The 21930-nt window shown below is 37.0% G+C and overlaps 4 protein-coding genes across 4 annotated transcripts in view; 2 read left to right on the plus strand and 2 right to left on the minus strand.

Annotated features, from left to right (window-relative positions):
* Nucleotides 1–703: 703 nt before the first annotated feature.
* LOC116002223 (protein tesmin/TSO1-like CXC 2) lies at nt 704–5591 on the plus strand. Its single transcript, XM_031242309.1, has 10 exons — nt 704–1034; nt 1889–2049; nt 2168–2873; nt 3187–3665; nt 3792–3863; nt 4112–4292; nt 4388–4483; nt 4572–4638; nt 4736–4883; nt 4966–5591. The coding sequence occupies exons 1-10, from the start codon at nt 891–893 to the stop codon at nt 5330–5332; spliced, it is 2421 nt and encodes an 806-aa protein (XP_031098169.1). The 5' UTR covers nt 704–890; the 3' UTR covers nt 5333–5591.
* A 1571-nt stretch (nt 5592–7162) lies between these two features.
* LOC116002228 (leucine-rich repeat extensin-like protein 6) lies at nt 7163–9497 on the minus strand. Its single transcript, XM_031242316.1, has 2 exons — nt 8876–9497; nt 7163–8266 (listed from the first exon to the last, which is right to left on the minus strand). Exons 1-2 carry the CDS (start codon nt 9425–9427, stop codon nt 7625–7627), a joined length of 1194 nt encoding a protein of 397 aa, XP_031098176.1. The 5' UTR covers nt 9428–9497; the 3' UTR covers nt 7163–7624.
* A 6115-nt stretch (nt 9498–15612) lies between these two features.
* On the plus strand, nt 15613–18488 carry LOC116002072 (serine/threonine-protein phosphatase 5). Its single transcript, XM_031242079.1, has 8 exons — nt 15613–15848; nt 16413–16506; nt 16613–16663; nt 16765–16938; nt 17087–17263; nt 17423–17542; nt 17693–17826; nt 18059–18488. Exons 1-8 carry the CDS (start codon nt 15709–15711, stop codon nt 18120–18122), a joined length of 954 nt encoding a protein of 317 aa, XP_031097939.1. The 5' UTR covers nt 15613–15708; the 3' UTR covers nt 18123–18488.
* A 321-nt stretch (nt 18489–18809) lies between these two features.
* LOC116002071 (sulfate transporter 3.1-like) overlaps nt 18810–21930 on the minus strand; it is a 6298-nt gene continuing 3177 nt past the window's right edge. The window contains exons 6-12 of the mRNA XM_031242078.1: nt 21414–21530; nt 20885–21011; nt 20042–20328; nt 19766–19956; nt 19577–19662; nt 19287–19363; nt 18810–19206 (exon numbers count right to left, since the gene is read on the minus strand). Of these exons, the coding sequence (XP_031097938.1) occupies nt 19018–19206; nt 19287–19363; nt 19577–19662; nt 19766–19956; nt 20042–20328; nt 20885–21011; nt 21414–21530 (1074 nt within the window). The 3' untranslated portion in view covers nt 18810–19017. The remainder of the gene's footprint in view (nt 19207–19286; nt 19364–19576; nt 19663–19765; nt 19957–20041; nt 20329–20884; nt 21012–21413; nt 21531–21930) is intronic.

Here is a 21930-nt window from a genome sequence, read left to right on the forward strand (position 1 = left end):
AATATGCAATACTACATGGCATACAATCAAACAATATATACAGAAGATTTATAATATATAAATTTAAGAAAAAGTTTATCACAATTTGAGGCGTCTATTGCAAACAAAACATTGTGACAGACTCCATTGCAAAGCTTGGTACTCACCGATACAGGGATTGGGCATATATTATCAACATTTGTACCAAAAAATATGGTAAAAGATCCATAAATTTGATATATCACCTAAAAAGTGGGAGAAATATACTAACAGAGTTTAGAAAAAAAAGTCAGAAATTTGTGGCTCCAAAATTGAGGATAAAATCTCAACCCTTCTTTCCTCTTTGGCACTTTTTGGTTCTTGATCTTGACATTGTCAAACGCGAAAAGAAAAAGTTACCGGGGCCTGAACGAAATAAATGAAAAGTAGGAGGACGGGTTCGGCAATATCATTTTCTTGAATCCTCGTTCTAGTGTACGTTACTTTTATATGTATATTTTTCCCTCTTCGCTCTCTTTCGAAAAATTCTCTCTCTCTCTCTCTCTTTATATGCATTATTGTAATTGTAATGTTGTGATGCTACAAATGTATCTATCGCTCTACAGCTGTGCTTGTTGTGTTGCGGTGGCATCTTCTCTTTGTGTGGGGGTGAGGGGGGGTGGGGTGAGCGGCGTGGGTGGGTGGTAGGGTCCCAGTGGTCTTTCTTTATCAGCACGAGAAAAAGTCTATTCCTCTCCCCGTCTTCCCGCTTCTTCTTGAATTTCGTCTCTTTCCTCGCTGAGAGGGAAAAAAAAATGCAATCTTGAAGTGTTTCTGAGAGTGTTGAGAGGGGGAGAAGATTAGATAGTAGCGAGAGTGAGGTCCACAGATAAGTGATATACATATAGATATAGCGAGATAGGACCACGCGGATGAGGGTGGAGAGTGTGGTTGTGGAGAGAGAGAGCGTTGAGAGTCAGGTGAGGAAGAAAGAAGGAGGAGGAGGAGAAGGGGTGATGGATACTCCGGAGAGGAACAAGAGCAACCAGATCGCGACACCCATTTCCAAATTTGAGGTTTTTGTTACTGATTTGGTCTTAAAGTTTGCAGCTTTAACTGATTTTGTTGTTTCTGGTTCCATGGGTTGTGGGTTTAGCCTTGTTTGCGCTCAATTAGGTTCCAAGATTTGGGAAATGGGTGCTTGATTTATGGCATTTTGGTTTATCTGAAGATTGTTGACTAATTGGGGTTTTGTCTATTTTTTGAAGTTTTCATGCTTCTGACATGATTTGCATGTTTATGTCTGAATTTTCTCTTTGAAGGGTCTGAATTAGAATGTTGTTGTCTAACTTGGGACTTCTTCTTCTTCTTTGCTTCCCCATTATAATTTGTTTGATCTGAAGTGTTGGTCACAAATGAGGGATTTGGTTAATTAATGAGATCTTGTGGCAATTGTATGAGTGAATTTGCTCTTTAAAGGGTCAGAATTAGAATGGTTTTTCTTTAACTTAGGAGTTCTTCTTCTCAATTTCAACTTCCCCTTTCTAATTGATCTGATCTGAAGTGGTGGTATCAAATGAGGTTTTTGGTTTATTAATGAGATTTATTTATTTATTTATTTATTTTTTTGGCTTAATATGCTTGCCATTTGAAGGATAATCTAGTGGTTTTGGACTACTAAGAAGTGTGGTTTTTGCTGATTTACTCTCTGCTGAGCAAAGTTAGGGTTCTTGGTGAATCTAAAGTGATGGAACTGGAAACTAATGTTATATTGAATGTTAAAATCATGCTTTTGCTGCTAGGTCATTTGTTTCTCTGTTACTTTGGCTGCTATTGATCTTATGCATTTAGTACATTTTTTGTGAAGTGTATTGTTCTTTGAGCTGGATTTTGTCTAACATTCTGAATATGTTTTCTCCCTTGCTTGCAGGACTCCCCTGTCTTCAATTTCCTTAACAGCCTCTCCCCCATCAAGCCGGTTAAGTCTGTACACATCACTCAGACTTTCAATTCTCTGAGTTTTGCATCTCTTCCATCTGTTTTCACTTCACCCCATGTGAATACATTGAAGGAATCAAGATTCCTAAGAAGGTATGCTATTTGCGCTTTCAATTGAATTATAATGGCAGTCTGTATCTAGTTTGTAGTCTACTTTTATCAGTGTGTATCTACTTTCTAGCATTCTTGGTTGATTTGTTTCTTTCTTCAGGCATCAACTTCCCGATCCATCAAAACCCGAGTTTTCTTCTGATAATGATCATAGAGTTGAGAGACCCGTGGGCACTGATTTAGATGTTGATAATGATGCCAGTGAGAAAGAGGAAAGTTTTGATCCTCAAAGTTGCATTGTTGATGCTTCTGTCCAACCATCTCATGAATCGCCAAAGATTTCAGCTGAGCTTGTAAGAACATTAGATTACGAGTGCAGCAGCCCGATGCCAAGCTCTGGTGTCAAAAACAAAAGTTTGTCGCAATTTGCTGGTAGCTCGGTAACAATCATCCCGTTGGTGCAAGATGTGTCGGGAAAAGGTTTGATGGGAAGTGAGGTGAATATGGAAGGGGTAAGTCAAGTTGATAGGAATAAAGAAGCTGCGGGATGTGAATGGGAGAGTTTGATAACTGATGCTGCTGATCTATTAATCTTTGATTCGCCCAATGACGCAGAGGCCTTCAAGAAAGCAATGGATTCAAGCCCGAGGTCTGTTCCCTTTGTCGCCAACGAAATACAGAACATGGAAACATTTAGCACGGTTGGTTTTAGTGAATTAGTTGGCGATGGAAGTGAAACACAAAATCAATCTGCCCAGCCGGGTGGGGGAAATGAACTCCACCAATATGCCGAAGCCCAGGACATAATCCCTGATTCTTCTCTAAACAATCCCGTGACTGGGGGCCCAAACGAGATGGATGCTGAGGTGAGGAATCCTATTCGTTTACACTTTTTATTAATTGAATGATGCCATTTTTTTAGCCTATGCTAAATTTCTTGAGAAATTACCCATATGATGTAGAAAGCTGGTTTTTAATGGAATTTTATGATAATTTTTGTATGGTTTGTTCAATATATAGCCTCATATTGGCTTAGTATAAATTGATGTGTTTCTTCTGTAGTTCCAAAAAAAGTGATACATTAATGCCAACTTGTATTACTGGATTAGGTGTTAGCAGATTTCATGCATCAATTCCCGATTTTGACAAAATAATCTTTTTTCGTGTTTGGTCCTGCAGATGGTGTCCGGGTTATATCGTGGAATGAGGAGGCGCTGTTTAGTCTTTGAGATGACGGGAGCTCGGAGACAACCTTTAGATGACAATTCCGGTTCAAGTTCTTCCCTATTGGCTGAACACGATGGAAACACTACCTCTACTGAAAAGCATTTGGTTGCTGTGAATGAATCTTCAAGGCGCATTTTACCTGGAATTGGCTTGCATTTAAACGCCCTTGCTGTAACTCCTAGGGATGGCAAGGGTGCCAAACACGAATCTTTTGCTTCGGGAAAACAGCTGATAATTGCACCCAGCTCGGCTGCCAATTATCATTTGATAACTACCAGTCAAGAATCGTTGAATAATTCTCTGGCTGTAGTCTCTTCGGAAAGGGAAATAGTCCCTATGCGAAATGGAGCATCTCTTAACGACGACGCTAGTCAAGAACCTAGATACGTTACTAATGAAGAGCTCAGCCAGAGTAGTCCCAAGAAAAAGAAGTACGTCTCTCTCTCCCCTCTCCCCATGAAAGAATAATATTTCAATGTATGGAAATTGGAAATATTACATTTTTACATATCGTTACGAATCTTGCACTTTCATCTTATGAATTACTGGACTTTCAGGCGTAAAGTGGATTCTAAAGAGAGCGAAGGTTGCAAGCGCTGCAACTGCAAGAAATCTAAATGCTTGAAACTGTAAGTTTTAATTGCCTTTTGGAGTTTCATTCCAAAGCTTTTTTTATTTATTTATAATGTACTTAGGTAGTCCCGAAATTTGGGACTGCTGATCCTTTCGAGTCCCTGATGGGATTCATAGTCTCAGGATTGCTGAATTTAAACCAAACAATGCCCTAATGCATCTGATAGTGTACTTTCTCAGTCCATAATATAGATTAGAAGTGCACAATTAGGGGAATGATTTCTAATACGATTTTGGATTGCAGTTATTGTGAATGTTTTGCTGCCGGTGTCTACTGTGTGGAGCCTTGTTTATGTCAAGAGTGTTTCAACAAGCCTATCCACGAAGATACTGTCCTTGCAACTCGCAAACAGATCGAGTCTAGAAATCCACTTGCTTTTGCTCCCAAAGTGATCAGGTCCACCGACTCTATGTCTGAAACGGGGGTCAGTAGCACGAGATGTCTGCATTCGAATTTTGGCTTTATCGAATGGCTTTAAGGGATATAACTCAAATGATTTGTCTTTTGCTGCCATTGCAGGATGACTCCAACAAAACCCCTGCTTCTGCTCGGCATAAGAGAGGATGCAATTGCAAGAAATCGGGTTGTCTGAAGAAATACTGCGAATGCTATCAGGTTCTTTTTCTTCCCCCCCTCGGGACATTTCATATGCTTCTTGATTGTCAGCTGCTGATGCAGAAAATCTTTTATCTTGTTCGTTTAGGGTGGTGTTGGGTGCTCGATTAATTGCAGATGCGAAGGCTGTAAGAACGCGTTTGGTAGAAAGGATGGTAAGTCTTAGTTATACATTTTAAGCTGTTAAACACAGAAGGATAGGATGTTTTGAAACTCCTAAGCCTTGTCTGGTTTCTCGCTTTGCTTGAATAGGCTCTGATCCCGACTTGGAAGAAGAGGAAACAGATCTCTTCGAGAAGAGTGTCGTTGACAGGAGTTCACAGAAGCTTGCCATCGTCCAGAATGAAATCGAACACATCCCCGATTCTGCACTGCCTGCAACTCCACTTCGGTTAAAGAGGTACCACCGCGAACCAAAATTTTTTTTTTCTCGACATAAAAAACTGAACTTTCCAGACCTAATTCACACATTTCTCCTCCAGACCGCAAATGCAGTTCCCATTTTCGTCCAAGAACAAACCACCAAGATCATCGTTTCTTTCCATTGGATCTTCGTCTGGATCTGCCAGCCAGGGACTCGGGAGACCAAGCTTCTTCCAATCGCTCCCGAAGTTTGACAAGCAGTTCGAGACCATCAAGGAGGACGAGAACGAAATGCCAGACGTTCTTCAAACAGCCTGCAGGTCTCCCATCAGTGGCATAAAGTCGGGATCTCCAAACAGCAAGAGAGTCTCGCCTCCTCATCATCACAGTGAGTTTGGAACATCATCTTCCCCGGGGCGTAGGAGCAGCAGAAAGCTCATCCTGCAATCCATCCCCACATTCCCTTCTCTCACTCCAAATCAGTGAAGAAAGAAAGATCAGATGCCCCGGCTAGGGTCACAGGGCGAGGAGTAAACCTCGTTAAAAGAAGAAAGATCAGATGCCTTTTGTGTCTGTAGTGTAGTTATAAGTGAGCTGTTATTTTTCCAGACTTTGGGCCTGCAGTTATATTTGTAAATTAGCTTTTGTTTCCTTCCTTAATAACCTTGTAGTCCTAATAATAAACTTTTTAGAAGTGATAAATCACCTTTTATATCTACTTCTGGTAGCTTCACTGCACTATAAATTCTTCAACTTTGATGTTCTATCATTGAATTTGAGGATGCTGGGTATACTTGCTGCATTTGGAGAGTTGTGTTTACTGGTTTAGGTTGTCTAGTTAGTGTGCGACATAGTTTTTTTGAGTGACCAGGGAAACTTGTTGTCATTATTTGAGGGTGTGCATTGCGTAAATTGTGCCTTGTGGTTATAGTTGATAAAAGATCGCAAAAAGGTAAATCAACTTAGTTTTTTTGTAGTTTTTTGCAGTAAAAAAAATAGGGTTCTTTTTTGCAGTAAAAAAAATTGGTGTATTAAGCATATAATGTATTGTTATATTGTTCAATTCTTACTTTTTATCATTCACTTAATAGAATTTATTATATTTATTTAAGTATAGTAGCTGTTATGCCATCTTATTCAAGATATAGCTTTCAGAATCTTTGGTAAACAACTATACAAGTTATTCATAGTTAGAAAGCTCACAATTTTTGTCTACTTATTTATTATTATTTTTTTCTTTTTGGATCCAAATGAAGGGGATAACATTGGAAACGGCTTGCTCAATGTTTTAGTTTTGTGTCGATCTCACGGAGATTATCAACCCCATGATATCGTCCATAAACTTTTAGCTAAGATTTCCACTAGACTGCCAGCACACTTCAAAACCAGTTAAGTGTCTCTTAGGCTATTTTTTTTTTAAATCTTCTAATAATATACATATGATTGTGTTTGATGAACCAAATTTAATTAGTCCAATAATGTGTTTAATTTGTTCAAATAGATAGGAGCAACAAGCTGGCCAGTTTGGTTTCTTATTTGTGCCAATCCGCATTAGGTACAACAGCATCATCTAATTTAGCATCTCAAACATTTCTCATAACAAATAATCCAATTAAAAACAATATTATATTTCTTTTCTCTATTATGAATGGTTCAAAATAATTTTATGCAAAGTTGATGGGTTATAGGCCGGGTGCGCAATTCAACTGACCTAATAATTTAAATAGTAAGCGCAAAGTTTTAATTTGTGAAGATATTTCTGTAATTCAGTAGGTTGACTGGGCAAAAGAAGTCAACGCCTACTAGGCTATTGGATTAGTTGGGTACTTGAGTGTTTACAAACATCACGAGTTGTCTAATGAGATTGCCAAGCAAGTTGACCGACCGCTTTCCTCTGCCAATAGGAATGCACCATGTTGAGTTCACTTGCCTTTAACCATCATATTGTTTTTTTTATAATCTTAATATAAGTAGCTCATTTCTATTTAATCGGAGGATTATATATTCCATTTACTACACTACTCATTGTACTAAACATCTATATCTTGTATTTAATCGAACTATTCCGACCCCCTCTAGACCAATCAATCACCTTGTACTCATTTAGTCTAATATACACATTCTCATCCCCCCAATCCCTAACTTTCTTTTTAAAGTCATATATGTTATCAGATCACTATAAAACCTCATTATAAACTGGTTTTTTTCCCACTATAAAACACATTATTGGTCTAATTCGTTGAAATTTGAGTTTTACTTCGTTAAACAAATCCAAAATTAGCTGGCAATAAAGAAAATTACGTAAATGCCAGGTCAATACTGCAACAACAGAAATATAATAACATTATTACTTTATTTTTATTACAATATGATCAAAGTCAATGCTTTGGTTAAAACTAATCCAAAAAAAAAAAAAAAAACTAATACACTGAAACAGAAATATTCCTTACATGTATCTCACGCTTCTTTTTTCCCTGTCTTGTACCACAATATACAAAAGAAAAATAACACATTAACCCTTAAATTATAAGAAAATAACACTTTTGGTCGGTCAATTCCATCGTTACTACTTTTCGTCTCTTACAAAATCCAGAGACAGAAAAATCTCGGAAAAACTCACTTGATCACTGATATAATTGATAGATAAAAGTGTTACTTTTTATAATTTAAAGATCCAAATTTGTCATTTCCCCATGTAAGAATTGAATCTACCATGCATGCACCCAATCAAGTTAAATCACACAATTGAAAATTTGTACCAATAATCAATGGTCTTGATTAGAGATAGTGGTAATGATGTGGGGGAGGGGGTGGTGGGGGAGAAGGAGGAGGCGGCGATGGCGGCGGAGGAGGCGGTGGGCTTTTGGGCCGACAACCCAAGACACTACAATCCACCGGTTTAGAGTAAAAGGCCTTACATGTCTCCGGCGACCTTTGATGAGGCCAATAAGGAATGCAATTCTTTTTGTCATTTTTGTGCTTCACTTTCCGGCAAATCTCCGGTGCACTGCAGAAGTAGTTGTAGGAGTAGGTGAAGTTTTTCAGCCTCGGCAGCTCGCAGATGCTCGCCGGAATCTCGCCGGAGAGTTTGTTGTGCGCCACGTTGAGCTGCTCTAGCTTTTTCAGCTTCCCCATGGATTCCGGTAGGCTTCCGACGAGGTTGTTGAAGCTGACGTCGAACACTTTTAGCTCCTTCAGAAGCCCTATCTCGTCCGGCAAACACGCGCCCAAGCTCACGTTCATTAGGATGATCTCGCTGAGGGTTTTCCGCATTTTGGCTATGCTCGGCGGCAGACATCCTCGGAGGTTGTTGTTCGCGAAAACAAGAACTGAAACTGGTGAGTTCCCCAAGTTCCTCGGCAAAGTGACGGTGAAATTGTTGTGGTTCACGAATAGGGCATCGAGTTTCAGGTCGTAAACCTGTAAGAATTTTCCATAGCAATCTTTGATAAATAGCATTTAGCTGATTATTGAACTAATTAGTTTGACTAGTTGGAGTATTTGGTAAATTAGCTATTAATTGATTCCATGCAAAATAACTTTCTCAAAAAGTTGAACAAATTTTTTAATTTTAGCATTTTAGAGTAGTAATATGTTACAAAAAGCTAATTAATCAACTCATATTGATTGTTTAACAAAGTCAAACAACTAATAGGTCATATAACTCAAAATTGACTAATAAACTAATTATGTTACCAAATATATATGACCTTAGTAATATAACAATTTAAAAATATTCAGTTTATAATTTTAACTAATTATCTGTCTATAATGATTAAACATAAGCTTCTAAGTATAACTGTCCTTCCATAATTATTGTAGTTAGAATACACTATACAATCTAGTATTTAGGAGAGAAATAATAGACAAAATCACTAATGTTTGGCAACTGATTTACTATTTCAAAGACAATATACAAGATGGTAATATCGACTATGGCTAGAGACATATGATGATTATAGCGCTTTTGCTAGTACTAGATTTGACTTTTAAGTTTAATTAAGTTTATGTTAGGGACTTAGGGCATACCTCCTTGGGAATCTTTCCTTGGTATTGATTGTACCGGATGTCCAAGAACTTGAGCGACGGGAGAGAAAGGACGACGGCGGGGAACTCGCCGCAGAGGAGGTTATTGCTGACGTCGAGCTCGAAAAGGAGGCGGAGGTGGGAGAAGCTCCGGGGGAGAGTTCCGGTGAACCGGTTGGAGTTTATATGGAAAAGCGCCAAGTCGGTGAGGAGGCCGAGGTCCTCCGGCAATGTGCCGGAAATATTTGCGTGGTTTAGGTCAATCCCGGCGACTGTACGGATCTCCTTGTCATCCGGCGCCGGAGCACAGTAAACTCCGGTGTAGTTGCACACGTGGGGCCCATACCAATCCTTGGTGAAGTTCTTGGGGTCTGCAGTGATGGAATGTTTCCAAGCTTGGAGAGCGATGAAAGCATTGTAAAGTCTAGGGTTTTCAAATGGGAAATCAGGGGGCGCATCGTAGGCTTGATGGGAGGGTTTTGAGAAGAAGAGGAGGAAGAAGAAGAAGCCATAAAAGGGGAGCTTGAAGAGTTTAGGGTTGATGATGAACTTCATGGTTTTCTTGGAGTGTATGTTGTGTGTTTGAGAGATGGATGTGTATGTATTATGTGCCAGTTGGATGGAGGTCAGGTGCCACAAGTTTTGTATTGTCTGGTGTTTTGTGAAACAAGGTTTCATATTTAAATACCTCTTGGTAAGTGATGATTGAAGGGTGCAAAAGAATTTTTATTATTTAATTGTATTAAAATATACTTATCTAAAATATGTGTACTAACATATAAAATAATGCAATAATAGGAAAGGGGGGTTGGGAGGGGATTACAATGACCCTAGCCGATAAAGAAGTTAAATCAGTTTAGAATGCCATAAATGGGTAACTAAGAAGACAAATAGGCCAACAGCTTAAGTTATCTATAACAGATTCACTCAAACTAACAAGGCCAATAAACCAATAGTGTGTTGATTGACTCAAACCAGCCACTGCACGGGTGGAAATGTTCAAATTTCGGACCACCTAAAAGTGGTAGGAAATCTCCTAAATTCGATTGGATGGAAACCATTGTTCCGACCACCAATTAATGTAGTCGAAAATAGGGCGTCCACAATTATTAAGTCTTCGGAAAAATTGGTCGTCAGTTTGGAAAGTGTTGTGCCTAGTTTTCTGACCACAGGTGGCCGACGTTTTCCAGCATTACGTGAGCTTAGGTACGTTCTACTAGGAGTTAAATTTAGAAACTTGTGATTACTAAACCAATTGCCCAATCAACTTGGTTGCGCTATTGATTGTGTGAGAATGGTTTGATCACGGTTCATGTAGCGGTCTAGGTGGATGGAAATTTGAACATTGACTAAATCCTAGTTCCAATTTCATATGTAGAATAATGCATGTTTGGAGGGTTTTGAAAGGATCTTAATTAGTACACTTGACCTCACTTACCTAGAGTTAAATATATGCAGTTTAATTTTTTAATGATTTGTTTTTGTTTTTTTCTATGTTTGTTCTTTATGGCGGCAATGCAAGTAGGATATATAATAGCAAAAATTAATGATGTTTGTTGATTTGCAGAGGAAAATTGGATGAGGGGATTAGCTACTGATCTCACCAAAAACACGGTTTGTAACATATATGGCTGAACTAATCTTTTTAATTAATTGACTAAGATATAACTTTATTGAATAATGATAGAAAACAATTAAACAATTTTCTTTAATTACTGTTTAAATATATCAGAGGTAAACCCTATTAGGAAGACCTTAATCATAGGCTCGATTTAGAGGTCAGGTATTATTCTCAAACTCTATATATACTTACATATACATACATGTATACATATGTATGTATGATTGATTATTGATACAACCACTTTGTTGTATGTAGAATATAATAAAATTAATTAAAGGGGTATCATGCATTGACCAAGTAAATGATGCGAAAGGTGCTTCTCAACGAATAATATATGAAACTTCAACGCACAATTGCACTACATTCTTTTTTCTAATTCTACATTTTGATGATTGAGAAACGCCATAGGCTTTAGTTTACCAGAAGAGGTTAGAGCTACCGAATGATATGATGGACAATGTTGATCTACCAAATCTTTATATGAAAAATGGAATTAAAGGACGGTTCGGGTGAGAACACCCTGCCACACAGGATATGTAAACTGCACTAGGAATACCTATGCGACGGAGTCTATCAATAAAATATTGACAATAATCGAATTTGTGATCTTAAGAGAATCATGTTTTACTCACTTCATCACCTATTTCGGACAGTCATCACCATATTTGAGTAATATATATGGATCATTAATTATTTCAAAGGTATAATATTAGACACCACACAATTTACATAATACATGTATCTCTATCTAATGTACACATTGATTGTCAACTGGGTAATAATTCATATTTTTACACAGGTAAATATTGCATAAAATACACTCCAAATAAGTATGTCTGATCTCTCAGCAGGCGTCGTAAGAAGCACAAGTTGTGACTAATATAATAATGTATGTGTTCCTACGTCTAACTTGGTATTATGTTGTGCATAGTAATCTCAATGTCTCATTGCTTGAATATCACACGCAAAAGTAGGTGAAACATTTTTAAAATATTTTTTTTAGGTTACAAGGAAACCCGCATTCGATAATTATATATTCAAGGGTGTGTATTGTGTACTAGAAAATTTTTACTTTTGTGTAATAATCAGTATACCACACAAGATATTAAGATATAAAAGACAATAGGAAGAGCTTATGTGATGGGCTCAACTGAGAGAGTGTTGACAATAATTGGACTCGTGACCTCTTGATACTAGAATTATGTTCTATCCACTCGATCATCTTATCTTTTAGCTGTCAAGTGGTAATAATTCATATGATGATTGTTTTCTTATGTGCTTTGAGCACATACCTTGTGCAGTTGTGATGTGAAGTGTGTTGGATAATATAATCCCATTTGCTATATAGTAATATAGATATATGTACACTAATATATGTATTACCAAACCTTGTTGCCAGGGTCAAACAATGGAACCTTGGTCGGAATTGCAAATAATAATTCCACCATTCATTTTTTTTCAATCTCTTTCAATTATAGTGGTATATATTCTTAATATAATTACACTTTGTTTTAAATACAACGGAATTTTTTTTTAATAATAGCTACATAAATCGCGTCAAAGTCATACCAACAAGGTTCTTAAACAATAGAGTATGCAGTCCCGAGCCCCCAACAGTATCTCAAAAACATATTACATTAAACTCAAGTTGGGATACCCAAAGACTGGATGTATATATATTTCCCAACTAGCACATTTATTTGCCTCTCTATGCACATGTCAAATTAAGCATATCTAGTTGTGATTCAAGATGCTCTGAATTGCTTCTAGAGGGTCGCAATGTTGGTCTTTCGATATTCTAGTACCTTTCACCTTTTGCATTATACTGCCAACTAGAATTACTCTCAAGTTCTATTATCGAAAATCCCTTATCCTAACATAACGCCATCCACTTACCTAAAACCCTCAAGCGGCCATTGACCATTTCACACCGATCCTCCTCAAAAACACCCCATATCGTTGCAATTCAAGACCCGACTAACCCTTTGCACTCATCAACATAATTTTAATAAACATCCTCATTGGCTTGAAATTCTCTCAATTTAAAATTTTAACCATTAATTCAACCACTAAGCTTGATAGAAAACGTCCAACAAATCCACAAAAAATTGAGAATCTATCATACATTTATATATCAAATACCTTTGTATTAACATTTTACCAAATTATCGGATTATCTTATAAGTTTATTTGTTCTAAAATTCCTAATCCACGTCATACACACATCAATAATCAGCACATACACATACATGTGACCAAATCACTAAAGTCTAAAGAAAGCAACGAACCAATTGCAATTAGTGTTGGGATCGGACTTTTATTTTGGAGTCAACTACCGAATTCAGGAGACTAAATTGATCTTAACCGACAGACATTATGATATCTGCTTTAATTTCCACACCGTCATTAATTATATGTATAAAGTTAACGAAGAAAACATCAGTCCGCAGTAGAAAATGTCAAGTATGCATTCTCGATCAAACTTGTTACATAAGGTCTTTTTGATGTGATTTATCTCTTATGTGATTTACTGAGTGTATATCAATTTCCTTCGTCACCCTGGAATTCATAAAAAAACATTACATTATTTTTATTAGAAAGTAGTACACGTTTCGCACAAGACTAATTTGTTATTTCAATATTACAACTACATTTCATAGTATAAAATGACTTAAATTTATAAGATTAGTGCTATATTTCCCTCCCGATTTCACCTTCTAATCTTTACTTCCTTACATTACAATATATAATTAGGGTGTGTTTGGTTCGCACATGGGAATCAGAATCGGTATGGGTATCAAATATTTGGTAAGGATAATGAGTTTTGGTGAAAGTATTTTGCATGTTTGGTAGTAGGGTGGCATGGAATGATTATTAATAGTTGGGGAAGAAAGGTGGAAGGGAAATGAAACCCTTATTTCAATTCATTAGGGTATGAGTTTTCCAATTAATGGGGTATTCCAAACCCATAGTAGTATTCTAAAAATATATCAACCAAACAATAACAATCACTTTGATACCTATACCTTATGTCTAAACTCACCAACCAAACACACCTTATAGTTTCTTTTATATTTGATTAATAAGTATTTTTTTAATACTTAGTGGGATTTGTCACTTCATATATAGCAGCAAGTAATTAATAAAAATAATTTTATTTTCACGTTATTCAAATTATAATAGTTGAAAAGTAAAAAACAGATTAGCAGTTGAGATTTCCTCAAAATATAAAAATTAAAATACGCAAATTTGAAAAGTAATACTTCCATAATTTTTTATTTAGTATCTTCTTTTAAAAAAAAATTAGGAATATGAAATATTTATGTAGCGGTCGTATAAAGTTAGGAGTTGTTGGGAGTTAGAGTTTGATTTGTTCTCATCTTTTAATTAAGACTAAGATTTCATTTCATATTAATTAATTAAAATGTAAAATCACAGTTTATAATATTAATTACTTTATGACTGCTTAATTAATTACGCAATTTATTTTAAAAAATAAAATTTGAATTGGTAAAGTTCATATATGCATGTCATGCATGTGTTGAAATTGTTAAGTCAACTGAAATTTTAATACAATTTTTGTTTTCTTTTCCCCTCCTTCTGGAAGGCGACAACAGTGACAATGAAGAAATATTTGAGGCGGCGAGGAGTTATATTCCCTCTCCCACCTTCTAAGTAGGGTTTAAATATTTGAACTTGTTGAGGATTAAAAATGACGGTGTCACTAAATAAAGTCGGAAGACTTTCGCTGATATTTATTTATGTAAATAAGACGTTTTTACAATACTTAATTTTCGCCCAATAAATACGTTGATTGACTCAGATCCCAATCTCGCCCAGTGCCAACTGCAACGTCAAGAATTTGACTTCCAATTTTTTCAGCAGCCTCTCCGCTTAGGCTTTACTAGCTCGATGAGTCAATCGTACCCCAATATGTCTATCATTTATTAATTACTATTCACCGTACATTTAACGATAAATTTTATTAGATAAAAAATTCATAGAAGTAAAAACTTGCTGGCCAACTGCAGTATTTGTAAGCTACTTGGGTTGGTAGTCCTTCAATTCTCATTGATCTTTCCTAGTCACCATGGGACCTTATCAAAGTTTGATATCATATTTTATTTTTCTTTTGGAACCTAACGTCCTCTCTTATCGATCATGTTGTTATTGTATATTGTGTTTGGTAAAATTGTATGTTTTCTACCATTAGATTAAGTTTAAGAACGGGCAATTGGATGTTTGGTTTGATTGTTTAAGGATTAGCTATTGGATGTTGGATTTGATTCGTGGATTAAATTTAAATTATAAATTGAAATAGTTGGTTTTAACATTTAATTTACGTTTTCAATTGAGATTGATAAGCTAAGCCACAACCATACATTAAAAGAGAATAGTCAGCTACGAAGTCATTAACTGTTCTATTTTGCTCTCACGTAGTATGCATGTATCAATTGAAATTTTCAAGAACGATTCATGACTAGTTTGTATACCTTCAGCCCGCTTCAGGTTCTAACAAATTGGAAATAAAATTTCATTGAAATTCACTCATTCTGAAAGAAATCTTCAATCATTTAACTACCCTTTCAAAATCACACTCGACAAAAACAAGACCAAATTAAATCTCTTTCCCCAAACCAACCTACAACCTATGGAATGACCCAACCTTTTGCTTCCTCTACCGTGCAAAATCTAGTTGTAGGAATTAGCTAGGGTCACAGTGCGAGTTTCATCCAAAACGCACTTTCGAATAGCGGATGCATTTCTCGTAAATTAAAGTCTAATCAACATATTTTCTAATGCTTATTTAATATAACTTTTTATTTAGAGTACATGAAAAAGTATATTAAACTATAAAGTATGAAGCTAAGAACAAAAATGGTGAGTAAATCGGGCTTTAACTTAAAGCCCATTTCAATCACCCAAAGGAAGCCCAAAAGGCCCAAAGGGATCACATGACTTATTTCGTATTAAAAGCTAGTGGAGCCAATTGAGAAAACTTTTCTTGTTCGGGGTCAATCTAGAATTCATGAAGAATTCAGGGAGCAACATAATAAAATCTAAAAAGAAAAATTAACAAAAATAATAATTATGGGGAAAGAGAAGGAGATCTAGAACCGGGAGAAAGCTTAGCTATCAGAAACCCTAAGAACAGTCCAGTCCTTAAACCCTAACCCAAATTTCTGCAAATTTTCTGAAAGGGAAGACGACAATGGGAGATTCAGATGCCAAACGGGAAGTTTCATTGAAAGATCAAGGCAATGAATTCTTCAAAGCTGGGAACTATCTCAAAGCCGCTGCTCTCTACACTCAGGCCATCAAGAAAGACCCGTCAAACCCGACTCTTTACAGGTGCTTTGACACAATTAATGTGCATTTAAGCAATTTAAGCAATATGCGTTGGGATTACACTGTACACTGCTTCATATACTGGCTGCTCGAGATCTCTGCTTAGATAACGTTAGGTGTTAAGTAGAATCTGTCGTTTTTTGCTTGTGTTATGGATTAACGAGAAGGGTGTAAGGAGCTGATACTTTCTTTGTAGAGTAACTAACAAAAGGAGCAGCTTTTTTAGGGCAGGAGTAGTTTACTGTTTATTTTTCTGCTTGATGAATTCTACTTATTTCTAAGCAATTGCTTTACTATCTTTATCTATGCTTGATGCTACTTTGCATCACCAAAAAATATTGTTTTGCATAATGTTTCTTTTCATCCACTCTTAATATCTAGTCATTGCAATCTCTGATGTTTATGGCTACAAAAACGATTGAGAAGAAATGGAGGCTTGTCTAAAATTAAACAATTAGAATTTGTGATTAAGATCTACCGTTGCATTTTAAATTTTTTGACTACTTGTGACTTTTTGGACCATTCTATTTCTAACACATTTTTAGCATTTTTCCTTGTCTTTGCCAGCAATCGCGCTGCAGCATTTCTACACCTGGTTAAACTCAACAAAGCACTTGCCGATGCAGAGATGACAATCAGTTTGAAGCCAGACTGGGAAAAGGTATGCTCCCAGAGTCTCTGACAATTTTTTATGGCTACACATTCAAGACATAACTTTATTTACAAGCTTTTACTTTGTGTACCTAATGGAACTGCTTGTGCCACAGGGTTATTTTAGGAAAGGATGTATACTGGAGGCAATGGAACGATATGATGAGGTATGTATGAAATGTCTTTTTCCATCTATCTTGCAGATATTTGCCTATTTTAACAAAACCATATATTTGATACTGATGTTACCAATTTGTATGATATATAGGCACTGGATGCGTTCCAGATTGCATTGAAGCACAATCCACAGAGTTCAGAGGTATCTAGAAAGATCAAATCACTTAACCAATTGTCAAAAGAGAAAAAGCGAGCTGAAGAAGTGGAAAACATGAGATCTAATGTCAACATGTCAAAGCATTTGGATACATTGAAATCTGAACTGGTAAGAGACTCTTACTATGATTATTCTAATCAGGTATAAGCTTAGTTACTATTGGAAGGTGTACATAACGACTCTGTAGAAAGTAGTCATATCTCAGGGACTCAAAATGGAGTGTGGCTAAGCTCGTTTCTATTTTGCATTTTTGCAGTCGGAAAAATGTGGAGCTGAAGCTTGTAATGAAGCTTTCTCTTTTCTTGTTGAAACAATGGAAATGGCTGTAAAAACATGGCATGAAACTTCTAAAGTGGACCCTAGAGTTTATTTCCTTCTTAACAAGGAGAAGACAGATACTGAGAAATATGCTCCAGTTGTCAATATTGACAAGGTTTGAATCTGATTTTGTGTCCAAATTCTTGCTGTAGTTGAGGTTGTCTTTGTTTTACTTCTGCTTTTTTTCCCCAGACTTGTATATGACTCTCATTTTGCCTTCTCCTTCAAGTCTTCAACATTTTATATAATTGTGCATTTTTCTTAATTGTCTCAGGCCTTTGAGTCACCACATACACACAGCAGTTGTTATTCTTTCCTCAGACAGTATGCTGAAGATTCATTCTCTCATGCATCATGCCTAGTTACACCCAAGAATATTATATCTTATCCACAGGTTGGTTTTTAATGTTTATGCCTTGCCATTTGAAATAAGGTTGAAGTTATAACTAGGAATGCAGAAACCTGTATTGGGGGGGGATACGTGCCACCAAATCCTGAAATGATAAATATCATCTTATAGCATTTTATTTATAATTAATTGTAGGTCTGGAAAGGTCAAGGATCAAGGAAATGGAAACATGGTCAAAGTGATGGATTCTTCATTCAATTTGAATCACCTTCTACACGCAAGCTCTGGTTTATTCCTAGTTCAACTGAGAACGGAAAAATCTTGTGCAGGTCTCTTCTCTTACCCTCTCTTAAGTCTTAACATTTACTTTGTTTTGGTCATTGCCATGATAATCTCTCTCCTCTAGACTAAACCAATAACTAAGACTAATTTGTTTGAAATTATATAATAGCTGAACACAAGATTGAATGCATATTTAGATTCACATAATTGACTAACACATTTGACAAACAATGGCTTCATTTGGTCATGCACTCAAGAAATCAATCGTATTTTCTTCAGGGATCCGGTGTCTTTGGATATAAGTGTACATGAACTTATTCCTCGCCTGTTCAAGCAAATATAGGCAATACTGGTCAGAATTTATTCTGTGGCTGATGACCTTGAAAAAACTGGGAGTCCTATGGTTACGTAGACAAGATCCCTGTAATGCTGCTTTGGTAGGGTGCAAGGTACAAAATTGGAAGACAGCAGCTTCACAACACAGGAATGCGTAGGACTCTACATGTATGCATTATCGAACCTTGGTGAGAGTTTGGGTGAGCTTTTATGCAGTGATGTTTTCATGGCAGTTTCACCACTAAGTTTAATTTTGCAAGTCTGATCTCTTCATGTATTTGTGAGCCTTGATTGTGATGAATGGCAGATTTACAAAATTTTGAATGCTTCAGTTTTTGAAACTTGGAATAAGATGAAGTAATTATTTTGCCAATGGCTAATAACTTCTATCCATTTTCTTCAATGATTCCAAAACTTACAGAACATGCAGAAATCTTGAAACCTCATTCCTTGATAATATGGTAGAACATAATTATACTTCAAATGGAAGGAAATGGTAAACTTTCTCACCACTCATCATCTATACACCTTGAGATCCTAAAACCCACCAAGCAACTCAAATATGAATCTCCTCACAGACGATGTAAGTTGAACTCGAGACATATTAAATGAATGATGATGTAAGTTGAACTCGAGACATATTAAATGAATGATAATCTACTTTTTCCTTAAGTGATTCAAATTTTATCAAGGATAGAAAAATGATGTATGGATTATGCTCAATAGGAATAAGATGAAGCATTTATTTTGACAATGGCTACTAACTTGTGGCCATATTCTTTCAATGATTCAAAAACCTACAGAACAGAATATTGAAACCTCATTCCTTGATTACAAGGTGAAAGATAATTAAACTTCTTGCAGTTATTCTATGCTACATTATCATCCCTGCCTGCATTTCATTATACATTTTCATCTGATGCTGCATTCTCCATTGCAGTGGCCTTTGCCTTGCAGGTATGAAGAATGTAATTGCATGTGTTTACTGCTTCTGCAACTGTCAAATATATCCACTCTTTTCCAATTGACTCTGTCAGCTCTGACTTCTCAAGCTTCTTCATAACCTCCCCTCCAGGGTTTGCTAATACAAGCTAAATCAAGAAACAGACAAAATTATTACATGAATTGCAGAAATGTCAGATGGGGGGGTGGGAATATGTTGTGTTTGTACCTTGAGATTTCTCCTGTCTAAATTTTTCTTCACTTCATCAAGCATGGTAATCCCACTTGTATCAATGTTTCCAACAGCTGTGATTTGATTCCAACAACATTAGTAAACCGTGCTATTGGTGTTAGGTGACACTGTCTTACGTTAGATGTTTAGTGTTATGTGAGTCGTGTCATTTAAGATGTTTTATGGAAGTTTCGTGAAGCTGTCTTATGTCTGATGTTTAGCGTTATGTGATTCGTGTCATGTTTTATGGAAGTTTCAAAAGGGAAGGAAATGGTAAACTTTCTCACCACTCATATCCAGGATGACATATTGCAGCTCAACCCCTCCCATACTGTTTCTCTTCTCTTCCTCCTCATCTATCCATCTCGAGATCCTAAAACCCACCAAGCATGAGGCGATGAGAATTGAACTTGAGACTTTATGATTATGTCATTGACTATATTAGTCGAGACATGTTAAGTGAACGATAATCGTACCTTTCCCTCAAGTAACTGGCATTTGCAAAGTATATTGGAGCACCTATGTGGAGGACAAGGATCCCGGGCACGCTTGCCGCCTTCGGGTACTGATCAACACTTCTGTAAGTGATGGAATTGGGGATGTTGCCTAAGATCATAGTCTTAGGCCTTGCAACAAACAAAAGCACCCTCAGAAGAGACAGCATCAACTGTTATATATCAAAAGCACAGTTCTGTCAGTACAGAAAACCGGAGAATTGAAGTAAATGCAGCCACGGGTTTTGGTTGTCGTACCGCGACAACCAGGCCGATTTGGATGCTGCCGAAGACCACGCCAATGTAGGCACTGATGCAGACGAGGAAGTCGAACTTGTCAAGCTTCCATAAATGGATGGCAGCTTCATAGTCAATGAGGCCAAGCATGGCTGTGATGATAATGGAGGAGAGCACCACCAGAGGTGTGTAGTGGAAGAGTGGTGTGAGGAAGAGCAGTGTGATCATCACGGCCGTGGCCATTACTATGTTTGACACTGCTGTCTTGCATCCTGCATTGAAGTTCACTGCTGTCCTGGAAAATGGCCCTGAAACATATAGTGGAATATAATCAATTCTCAAGGTTCAAACTTTGTGAATTAAGATAGTTTTCTTTGGATGCAAAAGGCGAAATCACTCGTTTCAGGAGCCCACATTCTGGCCCTAGCTACACTCTTTAGGTAGGAGGATTAGTACCTGGTGTCCACAAGAGGGTGAAACTCTCACATCGGAGGCCCCACACTTTAGCCCAATAGGCCCCTTAATTAGGTGGGAATACCGAGTACCAGAACCTGGTGTCCACAAGGATCCACCCCTACAAGAGGGTGAAACTCTTACACCGAAGGCTCCCTACCCCAGTTCTACATGCCCCTTAGGTTAGAGGACCAATACCCAGTGCCCACAAGGAGTCACCCTTGCACGAGGGTGAAACTCCCACAAGGTAGCTGTCAGGATCCTGTGTTCTTGGATGCAATTTGCCACCCAGAAACTAATTGAGCTACCCGTGAGGACATTAGGATAGCTTTCTACCATTAGTATCAAACTAATAAAAAAAATTGTCGTCCCAACTAAGTTGATAATTAGACTACACAAATGAAAGTATACCCGTGGTCAAGTAACAAGAAGTGCAAGAGCCAGCAATGTTCATGATCCCAAAGGCTATCATCTCTTTGTTGCCATCAATGTGATAGTTCTTGAACATGGCAAAGCTTCTCCCCACTGCAATTCCTTCCTGGATTTCCCACAATCAAACACCCCATTAACAATACTTCTCGAAAAAAATCCACTCTACTTTTAATCCCTCAACTATAACAATAATTCAAAACTTATCACCCTTCACCCGTCACTCCTGACATCAAAATTAATCCCGACAACTTATCACAAAAATCCACATACCAAAAAAGCTACTATTTTGGTACCATGCAAGCTCAACTAACAATATGGTCATGATGGAAAAGACAAGTTTATCTGACTAGGTTGCAGCTTCATTATTGGGCTTGGGGGCATTCAAAGATTGCAGTAGGACATGATGGATAGGGTTAGGGTAGAAAGTGGCATAAAAAGATAAAGATGATGATGCAATATAGTGTACTGCAAATCGCAAATTAAATGATATGATATGATGATAACTTACAGCCAGAGCAATGACACCCGTGACCACTCCTGTCTTAATGGCGGTGGCGAGGTAGGGTGACCCAAATGCCAATTCAGAAGATGAGGGTGGATTTAGCCCTTTCTTCAAGTGTCCAATCTTCATACCAATTCAAAACAAAAGACAATTTGTTGTAAGTTTCAGGATAATCTTCCCACTTGGGTATTCTTGTTTTTTGTGTCTATTGTGGAATATATTACTATTACTAAGAGATAAGCCAGTCTAGATTAGTCAAATCGAACCGTTCAAATCAAAAAGGTTAATAGACAACTTTCACAAGGAGTCAAACTTGAAACCTTGTGATTACCAAACCAATTATCAGACCAGCTTGACTAAAGTTATTGTATACTTCTTATTTTGTCGGAGTACATAGAAAGAAAGTATAACTTGTAAAGCACTTAAACACAATGTATAACTTTACGTATCACATGATATTTTAATCCACAAATTTGTGTAAAATTTTACGTTTTTTTTTAGGTGGAGGGGGGGGGGGGGGGGG

Source organism: Ipomoea triloba, chromosome 13 (genome assembly GCF_003576645.1).
Source record: "Ipomoea triloba cultivar NCNSP0323 chromosome 13, ASM357664v1".
Taxonomy (NCBI): domain Eukaryota; kingdom Viridiplantae; phylum Streptophyta; class Magnoliopsida; order Solanales; family Convolvulaceae; genus Ipomoea; species Ipomoea triloba.

Excerpts from the sequence above, each read along its gene's own strand:
- LOC116002223 (XM_031242309.1), top strand. The coding sequence starts at position 891 with ATGAGGGTGGAGAGTGTGGTTGTGGAGAGAGAGAGCGTTGAGAGTCAG. Across the intron at positions 1,035-1,888 it reads CACCCATTTCCAAATTTGAG|GACTCCCCTGTCTTCAATTT; the intron begins GTTTTTGTTACT and ends CCTTGCTTGCAG. Across the intron at positions 3,666-3,791 it reads AGTAGTCCCAAGAAAAAGAA|GCGTAAAGTGGATTCTAAAG; the intron begins GTACGTCTCTCT and ends CTGGACTTTCAG.
- LOC116002228 (XM_031242316.1), bottom strand. The coding sequence starts at position 9,427 with ATGAAGTTCATCATCAACCCTAAACTCTTCAAGCTCCCCTTTTATGGC. Across the intron at positions 8,267-8,875 it reads AAGGAAAGATTCCCAAGGAG|GTTTACGACCTGAAACTCGA; the intron begins GTATGCCCTAAG and ends AAATTCTTACAG.
- LOC116002072 (XM_031242079.1), top strand. The coding sequence starts at position 15,709 with ATGGGAGATTCAGATGCCAAACGGGAAGTTTCATTGAAAGATCAAGGC. Across the intron at positions 17,264-17,422 it reads CAGTTGTCAATATTGACAAG|GCCTTTGAGTCACCACATAC; the intron begins GTTTGAATCTGA and ends TAATTGTCTCAG. Across the intron at positions 17,827-18,058 it reads AACGGAAAAATCTTGTGCAG|GGATCCGGTGTCTTTGGATA; the intron begins GTCTCTTCTCTT and ends TATTTTCTTCAG.